Source organism: Pseudopodoces humilis, chromosome 2 (genome assembly GCF_049639895.1).
Source record: "Pseudopodoces humilis isolate 2021_Gansu_Grassland_sample_001 chromosome 2, ASM4963989v1, whole genome shotgun sequence".
Lineage (NCBI taxonomy): Eukaryota > Metazoa > Chordata > Aves > Passeriformes > Paridae > Pseudopodoces > Pseudopodoces humilis.
This window is the reverse complement of record NC_142201.1, coordinates 114,183,075-114,194,597: the sequence shown is the minus strand read 5'-3', so window position 1 is coordinate 114,194,597 and position 11,523 is coordinate 114,183,075. Positions and strand designations below refer to the sequence as shown.

The following is an 11,523-nucleotide window of genomic DNA, read 5'->3' as shown; positions in this document are numbered from 1 at the left end:
GGAGCATTCTCAGAATTCCCTAATTTCTCAGAGATTTTAATTTCTAAATCAAGAATTGCTTAATTGGCATCAAGATCCGGGAAATATGGCAGTGTGATTGTGTCAGTGTTGCTCACTGGTCACTCTCTGTGAGATTTTGATTTTTCTTTTTAAACACCTGCTGATGGTATCACCTGGTGCTATGATGTTATGAAATAATCATGTTTTAAAAGAAATGGAGAAGCGAAAAGATGGTGGAAAGCAAGCTGCTCACAGAAAAGAGCCTGCAGAATGTTCCTTACCAGACAAAATAAAAAAGCCTTGTTGTTGGATACCCTTGTACTTCATCCATTTCTTTAGTCACAGTTTATGAGTTAACGGTGTGGATTTTCACTTCGGTGTCTGGGGCCTGGCTCCTAAACATCCGTGCTCAGCAGAGCTTCAAGCTTTGCTTCAGAAGGGAAAAGAAAAGTTTGACTCCCAGATTTTTGGAAAAAAAGAACCCTGTCTGTTATTTATTTATTTATTTAGAAAGCACATACAGCGATGCACGGGGAGGGGACAGAGATGCAGATCAGGTGAGCAGAGAAATCCAGCCCAGAGGAAGAGCCAGACACTTCCCGGAGGGTCGGTAGTACATCAGTCTAGGCGAGCATTTCAGCTGCTGTACCTCTAGGTTAAAAAAAGAAACCACAGAGCGCCTCTGAGGAGTGGGAGTTTGTGTCCCCCCATCAGCAGTGCCCCGCTGTCCCCTCGGGCAGGGCGGCTCTGTCCTGCTGCTCCCGCCTGCCCCGCTCACGCCATCGTTTCCTTCCTCAGCGTGCGCCGCTGCTGGCAGGTGAGGATGCTCGGGAAGGACGACTTCCCCTTCGTCCTCGACCTCTTCTTCAGCTTCTTCTGGTGCTTGAGGGAAATTCCCAGCTCCTCCATGATGGCGTTGAAAGAAAGACACTGTGAGGAAAGAGGATGGCATTAAACACTTCCTGCCACGGAGAGCCTGGCCAGAGCTTGGCCTGGCCCTCAGGGAGCTCCTCAGGAGAGGCCAAAGCTCGGCCTGAAGCTCAGGGAGCTCCTCAGGAGAGGCCAAAGCTCGGCCTGAAGCTCAGGGAGCTCCTCAGGAGAGGCCAAAGCTCGGCCTGAACCTCAGGGAGCTCCTCAGGAGAGGCCAAAGCTCGGCCTGAACCTCAGGATGCTCCTCAGGAGAAGCCAAAGCTCGGCCTGAACCTCAGGGAGCTTCTCAGGAGAGGCCAAAGCTCAGCCTGAAGCTCAGGGAGCTCCTCAGGAGAAGCCAAAGCTCGGCCTGAAGCTCAGGGAGCTCCTCAGGAGAGGCCAAAGCTCAGCCTGGCCCTCACAGGGCTCAGAGAGCTCCTCAGAAGATCCAGGTGGGAATAAATCCCTGGATACAAGTGACTGCACATGTCAAAGGCTTTTCCCCAGCCAGCTCCCACTGACTTTCATTTAACTTTGACTCAACTAAAGCCATGAGCATTTCTGAAATGCCCCACAGGCACCTTTACAACGTTTTGGTGGCTTTGCATCACCAAATTTCCCCTTTGTCATTTGCCCCTGACCTCACAAGAGAAAAGATCCTGTTTTAAACACCATATGCCTTAGTCACAAAAAAACATGAGTGTGCTGGAAAAAACAAAGAAGCGTTTTTTTAAGATTTCTTTGTGGTTTGGTTATTTTCCCCTCATGGACTGAACAGACATTTCTCAAATATAACACAGCTCTCAATCTTCTCCTTTTCTTTGGAAAGAATCTTTTCTAATATTGTGTGATGAAGAAAGGAGATAATTACCACAAGAATAAGAGAGCTGAATGGCTTGGAAAGAAAGAAGAGATCTTCATTCTTCCCACCATCACAACATTAACAAAGACTTTGGGGTAAGTGGAAACATCTTTTAAAATCCACAGCTGGAATAATTACATATAACACAAAGAAACACAAGTAGCCTTTAACTGGAAGTATCTGGCTTTGCAAAAAAAAAAAAAAATAACAACCCAACCCACAATAATTGTTCTGTGCAAATATACATGAATAGATTATTTATATATAAAATCAAGTGATGGTGGCAGGGGGAAACAAAGCTTTAAGCCCTTTACCTTCACCAAGCTGAATAAAGATTGTGAGTGGTTCTGCAGTGAGCTCTTTCCCCCTGAAAGCAGCAGGAGGAGCAGGTATCCTCCCAAAACCCTTTCTGTATTGCTCCGAGCTTTTCTGGAGAGCAGCACCAGTGATTCCCAAACTAATGAACCCAAATGCTCTGAGGGGCTGACTTGGCCTGGATTATTGCTCCCTGTGGTCTCAGCTTTCATTGAGTTTTTAAAACCTGGATTACCAAGTGAATCCAGAACTCCGTGGAATATAGGGACAGGATCCTATTAACCCTTTGCAGGATTGATCAGTCTTATTTTTATTTTCTTTCCCTGTGTTTCTCACTGACCTCCTAATGTGCTGTATTTAATCCCAGCCATTACTCTCTGCAGAGTGCAGGCAGGGATGATTTTTGCAGGTGAAAGAGTGCATTTTACTGCCTTGTTTATAGGCTGGTACTTTAATTTTCCAAAAGGATTCCTATTACTCAGACTGCAATAACCACAAGGCCTTTCACATTCATCTCCACAAAACAGCCCCATGAAGTTCATTTTGCATCTACAGACAGACACACAGAACATATTGCTGGGAGGTTTTTAACACCTGATTTGTGGAGTGCCCATTGGCTCCACTTCCAACTGCTTTGAACTTTAAAACAGTTGTTATCAGGAAGACTTCAAGTTATTCTTAGGAAAGGTGGTGCATAGCAAGTACAGCCTCAGCCAGAATGGTGTGGGGTTTATAGGAAAACCATGTACAAGGACCACACCCCTGGGGAAGCCTGAGACCTCTGAGCCCAAGCCCTCTGAGCAGCACCTGCCAAGCAGCCTTCAAGAATGGGATGCTGACATTAAAATTCGATTTAAAAGGGCAATATACTGTTCTTTTGTCCCATGTTCTGGTGTCCAGACTGAAAGGGTTGCTTTAAACCCCCTTTTTTTTCCATGCTGGTCTGTCCACCGCTGAGGTCTGTCCAGAAAAAGAGCAGAGTGGGTACAGATCAATCCCTTTTACAACTTAATAATGAATTTAACATTTTGCTTTCAGCCAGCTTAACTTTCTCATTCTGCCAGTGTCAAAATGCTGCAGGTCATGGCATGTAAAAGGAAATATCATCCTTTAAAAACACAATAGGTTCTGCTCTCTGTGTGATGTGGGACTCTTTCTCTGTGCCCCTTGGTCATTTCAGCAGCTGCTAAAGCTTAGTCATGAAGCTCCCAAATCCTTCCTTACACTCCCATGCAGGGGTCTGTGCTAAGCTTTAGAAGAATTACAGATTCAGAATTAAAAAAAATAAATAAATAACATAAAATTAAGTAGAAACAATTTAAAAAAAGGGTTGTAGTCAGGATTTATCAATCTGTTGCTTCTGCTGCTGGGCTGCCACTGAGGACAAGGCATTTTACTAATACCTTGCAAAACCAAACAAATAACAATAAAGAATCCACCCCAAACCCAGTGTGCTGTTGAAGTGCTGAGAACTGTGAAAATCAAATGAGATTTGATTGTTCTCAATGTGGGGCAGATTTAATTCTGGAAGAACTCCTGAGTAGCTCAGGGACAGAGGAGGAAGTGCAGAAGTCAGGATTTTTCTCCTACACCCGTAGCTGGGACACTGGCCTCTGTCTGGTGCTGAAAGAAATTTGATTTATTTTTGCACAGAAGGAAAAAATATCCAAAATAGTTTATTTCAGTGAGCAAACTGCTGCTGGGGCACATTGAGGATCTGTGTGAATATTCTGTCACTGATGGCATGAGGAGATCCCCAAATTAACTCCTTTAACCTGCCAGAGTCTATTGAGCAGTGACTGTCAAAACAGTGTGACAGTAATCCAGGGATTAATTTAACTTTTCCCCACTTACAGTAACTGTTCCTGTGTGCTCTCTTCACAAGAAAAATCAGTAAAGCTGCTTGCTGGTCTCCCACATCACCTGAACTCCAGTGATAGCTTTTGATAACTCTTTTTGTAGCTAGGGATGAGGCTCTGTCAGGGATAGCGGGAGCTGCTTTGCAATTCCTCCAGGGAATTGCTCCCAGCCCGTGGGACAGCTAAATCCAGGGAACCATGTCTGTTGCTGCCAGTGGGGCTGAGGGGCTGACAGCTGGAGAAATGTTTACCCAGCAAGTGACAGCAGCCCTCTGGACCCAGCACCAATCTAAGGAACAATTACAGAACCGGTCCAATCTGCAACCCAGAGGATTTCTTGCATGGAGCAATGATGGAGATAAACACATTAGGCATCTTCCCTCTCCTCTGAGACTTGAGACAAGCTGAATTTAATTAGTTTTAAGTCTCTTCTACTGGAAAGCTGAAAGTAAAAAGTGTTTTCTTAAATCAGGTATTCAGAGGACCTAATCCAGGTCTTCGCTTGCAAAAAGGAGCATTTTATGGAGAGCCACAGCTTTCAAGGCCCCATTCAAACAAGTTAAGAGACCATTCTGAGCAAGACAATTTCTTGCAGCATCTGGAGTGCAGCATAAACTCCCACCCTCGGGTGAGCAGAAGAGAATTGGTACAGCCGAGCTGTGAGCAGCACAGCTCTGTCCCAAACCACTCCAGCCTGCTGCCAGCAGGATCAACCCTGGAACAGGGCTGAGAGGAAATCATGGAGCACTGTTTGCTCTCAGGAGCCAGGAACACAGAACTCATTCCATGAGAGCACTCCACATCCACTCCAGCAAGGCCCCTGACTGCAGAGGGGGCAGAAATGGCCCCAGGAAAACAGAGCAGTAACCTGTCTGAGGAGCTCCACTGGGCAGGAAAACATAAAATAGGGGTGAGGGGAGGGAGATGGGAGACTGATGGGAATCTGGGATACAGTGGAATACAGGTAAAGGGTTTTGGGAACGCTGGGGTTTGCCACAGTTCATGACATTCCTCGAGCTGGTTTTTCTGTGCACCTTGTGCATCTCAGATTGTTGACATATGGTTTTTGGTGGCAAAACCACATCCAGTCCATTGTCCCCTGCTCTGTCAGTCCCTGGCTGGCTGAGGGCTGGAGGAAATCCAAATGCTGTCCTAACACAGCCAGCGCCAGCCTCCTACACAAAACATCCCACCAGGGTTCAATATGCAAAGCCGTGCCAGGGCTTAAACTGATGCCCGATTTTCCCATAAAGGAGTTTTCTCTGCCACAAATGAATGCTGTGAATTGCTCAAACAAGACAATGGAGCTGCTCTATTAATGGTCTGTTGCCTGAGGGTGCTCCTGTTGAATTTGTCCTTAATGGTTACATGGCATAAAATTTAAGTGATGTGTCAGATTTTGTGCTATGATGGTTACTTGCAGGCTTTGAGAAATGAATTTTAAATGGAGGAATTAAAATTCATTAAATATTGACAAAGGGAATAAGAGATGCCAGCTCAACATCTCTGGCTGCTTGTAACAGGGGTTCAGGAAGTTAATGGAGCTCTGCAGGGTGTTTGGGAGGTTCCTGAATTCAGAGACCAAGCTGAATGTTCCTCTTTGCTTTCAGTAACGAAGCTGCCACTGTTCAGCTCAGCTTGAGGAGGAGATGAAAAGGAGGTAAATAATTTTTCTTACCTGAAGCAGGTGAATTACCCCAGGAAATGACAAGGTGACAATTACACACGGGGGACTAAATTCTGAAAGGCTACCACGCTCTGCTGAACTCCCTGCTGGGGGTGTAATTATTTCCCATGACACACATTTCAACCGCTGGGATTTCAGGGCTTTGGCAATTTACTCTAGATCAGCTTGTGCCCTGCGTTAACCCTCGGCAGTGCAGAGCCCTGCCTGGGCGTGATGCTCTCCCCACACACACCTTGGTCCTCTCCTGACTACACCGTGTGGATCGAGGGCTGTGCTCGGATCCCTCGCTCCTCCCGGATTAATTTGCCACAGTCTAACTCCGTGGATAAGGTGGTGCCAGAGGTGGAGTTGGACGGGTGGGGTTGCTTACACTGCAGTCCGTAAAAGAAACAAAAGGCCTTGCATGCAAGAGAAGAGAAATGGAGAAAAGTAAATAAATGAACGAAGCAAAACTGAAAAAAAACAAGCGTGAGAATGATACAAAAGCCATTTAAATCAAAAGAGACTCCACGTATGAAAACAGAAAAATCACAGATTGTATTCAACAATGGTTTGGATTGGCTTAGTGATAACACACCCTGCACAGCATTTCCCATCTAAGCTGCTTATCTCACCAGGGAAAAGAGAAAACAATCCCAGAGAAACCAGCGAGAAACACTGGAATCACTGGTATCATGCTCTCTGTGAATTACTTCTGGAGGAGAAGCTGGATGTGCCACATTAACTCACTTAATGATTCTAATGATTAAGCAACACTTTGCTGTGCAGCAGCAGCGCAGGTGCAGAAATGGGGGGTGTGCACACGTGTGTACAACCCCAGATTCTGTTATTCACCTATTGCTCAGTAAATTAACAGCCCTTGCCTAATGCTTTACGTCTGCTTTAGGGAGGCTTCAGGGAGGCGCTGCCTTGCACAGACTCCTGCAAAGTTTCCAGCATATTCTGCACCGTGTCAGCCCTTAAACTAAACATTTTAATTATACTAAATATTTTAATTAGCTGCAAGTGTTCTCCAAAACATATTTGAATAAATGATCTCCCGAGATGCAAACAAAACAAAGATACCAATACATTTTTTATGCATTTTGTGCTAAAATGGGCTAAAGTACTAATTAGAAAGCTGCAATATGTGCAAATACATTAATCCTTTATCTCTGCCTTATCACAAACCAGGGACCCTTTGACTGACATATCCTGGGATTGCTCTGTGAGCTGCATCTGTTTTTTGTGGACAGCGACACTGCTTTCAATGCAAACTGAGAGCGAGTTCAAAATGTTCCCTTCTTCTCCCACTCGTCCCTGCTGCCCTCGGGGAGGGTCTCTGCCTCAACAGCCACTCCTGGCATTTATGTCACCAGCCTTGCATGGGGAGGGGATTTTTCCCCATGGAAAAGCTCCAGCCTTTCCCACCTCAAAGTGTGAAGGGAACTTAACCCATTTTGAGGTGGGTGCCTCATGGCTGGGAGCCTGGAGTGAGGAAATGGGAACCTCTAGGGGTTCAGGGTCACCCCCTGCTCCTGCAGAGTGGGGTCCCCTTGTCCCTTGGGAAAGTCCTGCTGGAGAGGAGCCCAAGAGGGCCACGGCAGGGTCCAGGACAGAGCCAGGACAAAATGCCCCTGGGCAGAAGGGGCTGGCTTACAGCTTGGGAGCGCTCTCCAAGCTCCTGCTCAGCCCTGCCTCTTTCACAGGGCTGGTGGTTCTCTAAAGGGGTGTTTACACTCGATTTTAAGGATTGATCCTTCCTCACAAACCACTCTAAAGCTCACCACATGATTTAACCACAGCATTTCCTTTGTTTTCCCTCTGCCCTTTTAAACTGCTCATTACACTTCAGTGGAACTATAAGCAGAATTTCTTTGGCTCCAAAATCTTACTTTACAGCAGCATCCATCACCTCTCAGTAGACCTCCCTGCTTTGAAGTGTATCCTTCAGCACAGTTTGTAAACCCCTGGCTCTGAATAAAGACACTTTCTAGAACAAGAGGAAAATGGCTCCTGGGATTTGGATGTGCTTTCCTGTGTTACTCAAGCGGCTTGTGTTAATGGCAGATAAAAAAACCGACAGCCCAGTTGTGTTTTATTCCTTTCCAATGTAATTTATGCTGGAAGTCCTGAAGTTCAAGCAGAAACTGTTTTGAGAAATTAATTGCCCTTGTTCAGCACTGCCCGGCTAAGCAGCACTAATTGGGCTGTGGGTGAGGCACTTCCCTGTTCTCATTAATAAATTAATTGTCATTAGAGCCAGGAAGGCCTGGTGAGAGTTCAGCAGCAGGAAATGCACACTCCAGCAAGGAGGCAATGTGCCCGTGCTCCGAGCTCAGCCTGGGCGGCTCACTCACCTGCTCGATGTCGCTGTTCTTGCGCGATTTGTAGATGAACTCTCCGATGGCCACGAACACGGACAGCACCAGCCCCGCCGCCAGCACGATGAAGATGCCCCCGATGTTCTCCACCCCGAGGGCGCTGGCTTCCTTGCTGTCCTCCTCGGGGCAGCCGTTGCCTCGCCACCACTTCTCCTTCATCATGTGCAGCTTGCCCTCCTCCTGCAGCTGCAGGATGGCGATGGTGATCTTGTCCCTGTACGGGGACCCTGCGAGGGGACAGAGAGGCCTGGCAGTGCTGGCAGGCAGAAACCTCCCTTATTACAGGAGGGATTATTCCAGCTGGAAAGGCTGGAGGTGGGAAGGGGAATCTCTGTTGGTGTCTGCCCTGGGGACTGGGAAGCAGAAGGCTCCACTGGTGCAGTTATTTGAGAATTCATGATAATGTTAAGGTTCCCTAGTGAGGTTTATTTAAGCTTTGGCAGTGGATTTTCTTGCTAAGGCATTCCTTCACATCATATTTGAATATTGCTGTGAGCAGTCTGAGAATTTCCACTTTGCATCCCTTCTATTCACTTCAGCATCTGTTGGTTTTTCCTGCTGCCTGCAAATGAGGGGCTGCCTCAGAGGAGGCCACAGTCACTCAGACACCTTCTCTTCTCATTTACACCTGCACACCCACAGCTCCTCCTCAGCTAGCTACAGCTTGTAAGAACACCGTGTGGACAAGTCCTTTTTATTGTGATTTGCAACAATAGCAGCCCTGCAAGTTGAAAATAGCAACAATTTCATGCTTTTGGTTTGTGGGCCACCATTTGCTAAATGATGTGTGTGCAGGCTCTGCAGCTTTATGGGCCTGGGCAGTGTCTGGTGAGGAGTGGGGTCACACTGGGTTGCTCAGTCTGCTTAGATTTGCTCTCACACACTCTGCTCAGCTTCTCCATTTTCCAAAATCCTGTAGCCTGTGTTTGTGAGAGAGGCTTTGCTTTGTAGGACCAGGATTTTGTGATAGCAAGGGGTGGGGGGCTTGCAGGAGTGGTTCTGTGATTCTGTGAGATGCTGTTTGGCTCCAAAGGCACACGTGTGCTCCCAAATCTTGCCATGCTGGACTCCGTACGGCTGAGTACTGAGTCTCTGAAATGCAGAGCTGAAAGCCCTGCAGCGACTCCTGCCCACCTTTTCCCCTTCTTTAGCAGCATAAGACATGGAGGGACAGGACACAGGGAATGGCTCCCCACTACCAGAGGGCAGCATTAGGTGGGATACTGGAAAGAAGTTCTTCCCTGGGAGGGTGGGCAGGCCCTGGCACAGGGTACCCAGAGCAGCTGTGGCTGCCCCTGGATCCCTGGCAGTGTCCAAGGCCAGGCTGGACACTGGGGCTTGGAGCAACCTGGGATAGTGGAAGGTGTCCCTGCTCATGGCAGGGGTGGCACTGAATGGGCTTTAAGGTCCCTCCCAGTCCAGGCCTTTCTCTGATTCTCAGACTTCCTTCAACTGATATTTCACCAAAGTCACATTTTGCTGCACATTAAAGGTGTTGCAAACTCAACTCCATCAAGGCAAAACAAGCTTTAAGGCAGATTGCGTGCCAGAATTGCAGGGATCATGTCAGAAAAATCTCACTGAAGCACCATTCTGGAGTCCTGATGCATGGAAATAGCCCTGGAAATTCGGCCTCACAGCCTCAGTTTTCCTCCTTATTTTGCTGTGCAGGACATTGTTAAAAATACTTGTCCCATAGATTGACATCCCCCTCTCCATTTCCTTCATTCCTTCATTCCCCAGCCCTGTCTGAGGAGAACCAGTGTGAAGAACATTGCAGTTCCTCATTTGTTGTGCCAACACTCAGCTGCTGCTGGGGCAGAGCAGTGCCAGCACTGGGCCATGCTGTGACCACAGCTGCCAGGAGACATGTGTCAGACTATCCCAAATCCATCTGGGAAGTCAGAGACCAGTACTGCTGGAGGCAGCCAGCTCTGAGAGGAAAACATGCCCGCTGTAAGAATGGATGATTTGTGTGCTTGCTGTTAAAGACCAAAAATAACAATACAGAAAACAGGCCGGAAATACCTCCAAAAACTGGCTTTGCACAGAGGAGTGAATTATTACCCCTGAAAACAGCAATGCCTGGCAGAAGAGAGAGCAGAATTGTTTGTGCCTTAGGAGAGGCTTGTCCCCTGCAATGGGTGAGGCTGCAGGAGTCATTCATTTCCCCTGTCTGGAAGAGCACAGCTGGGAGGTAAAGTGGAGCAGCCAGTCACAACACAGGATTTGTGGGGTTGTTCATTCTTTCTTGTAGTGTTTATGTTGCAATCAGGATTACCACAATTCATCTGGAGGGTAACAGGCACCTCCATATTTCTACATGGGCTTTTAGAGTCTGTCAAGAGAGCCTGGAGAGCTGTATTGGTAGTGGTTTATTGGTGAGCTCTAACACCACCCACAAATCCGTCTCCACACCTCTTCAAATATTCAGCACATTACTTATGGCCTCTGAACTATTAACAAACCTCTTAGGCCAAGAAATGCATTTATCTACTTTCTTAGCAGTGTCTCAAAAACTGGGAAGAGCTTTAGTGTTAGAATTACCTGCATCAGCACTGGCACTGATCCTGGAGTTAAACCTGCCCTGACACATCACAGAATCCCAGAATCGCTGAGGGTGGAAAAGAACTGAGAGCACCGAGTTCCAGCTGTCCCACCTTGTCCCCAGCCCAGAGCACTGAGTGTCATGCCCAGGCCTTTCGTGGACATCTCCAGGGATGGGGACTCCAAACCTCCCTGGAAAGCCCCTGCCAGTGCCTGGCCACCCTTTCCAAGGGGAAATTCCTCCTGATGCCTGTAACTGCTGCATTTTACTTGCAGAAGATGCTCTGATAAAGTAATACATTTCCTGGATTCAGGAATTCCCTGTTTCTTTGAGAGCCATACGGTGCTGTCCAGCTCTCTCACTGGAAATTTTGGAGTGACGGGCCCTGTGGTTTTACATTCCCCTGCAGGCCACTTAATCCTTGCTGAAGATCTGGTGTTAAGGGTCATAGAGAAGCCTTTTTTGTTTGTTTGTTTGTTTTAATTTTCCATAAAGCCTCTGCAATAAAGCCTCTTGAATGCTCTGAGAGAAATAACAGAGCCTTGGAGGTCCCTCTGAATAGTGGCAGGTTTAACTTGTTTATGAAATCAGTTGTTTATGAGGTGCTTGATGGTGCTGGATTATTCCACAGTGCTTGGGGATATCTATTCCCCTGAATTTTGCAGGTTTTTCTTAACAAAAAAATAAAGGTGTACTTCTCATACAAGAAACATAAATATATTTCACAGCTGCATTTCCAATGGCTGCACTGTCTCTGAGGATTGCCATCTGTTCCAATTATTCCTTCATTGTTCTTGGTTTAAAGTGTGGCAGCTTTATAACTGCAAGGAAACTCTTGCCATGAGTTTGTCATTCTTGGGGATTTTAGCTTTTGTATCACTTTCCTCAGGGTGCCAAGGCTGTTCTCATGCAGCCAGTGGAAAAATATACTTGGGATGTCATGTCTGTCTGCGGTGCTCAGCACCACACAGAATGGCAGT

The 11,523-nt window shown here is 47.0% G+C and overlaps 1 protein-coding gene across 4 annotated transcripts in view; it reads right to left on the bottom strand.

The window, feature by feature from the left end:
* Positions 1-645: 645 nt before the first annotated feature.
* GRIK1 (glutamate ionotropic receptor kainate type subunit 1) overlaps positions 646-11,523 on the bottom strand; it is a 118,359-nt gene continuing 107,481 nt past the window's right edge. For 2 of the 4 annotated variants that reach the window (XM_088069018.1, XM_088069019.1), the window contains 3 exons: positions 7,972-8,222; positions 5,865-6,030; positions 804-930 (listed from right to left, as the gene is read on the bottom strand). In XM_088069018.1, the coding sequence (XP_087925144.1) occupies positions 5,881-6,030; positions 7,972-8,222 (401 nt within the window). In that variant the 3' untranslated portion in view covers positions 804-930; positions 5,865-5,880. Of the gene's footprint in view, positions 931-5,864; positions 6,031-7,971; positions 8,223-11,523 lie in introns of all 4 variants that reach the window. The other 2 variants (XM_088069017.1, XM_014253494.2) reach the window with 1 other exon arrangement.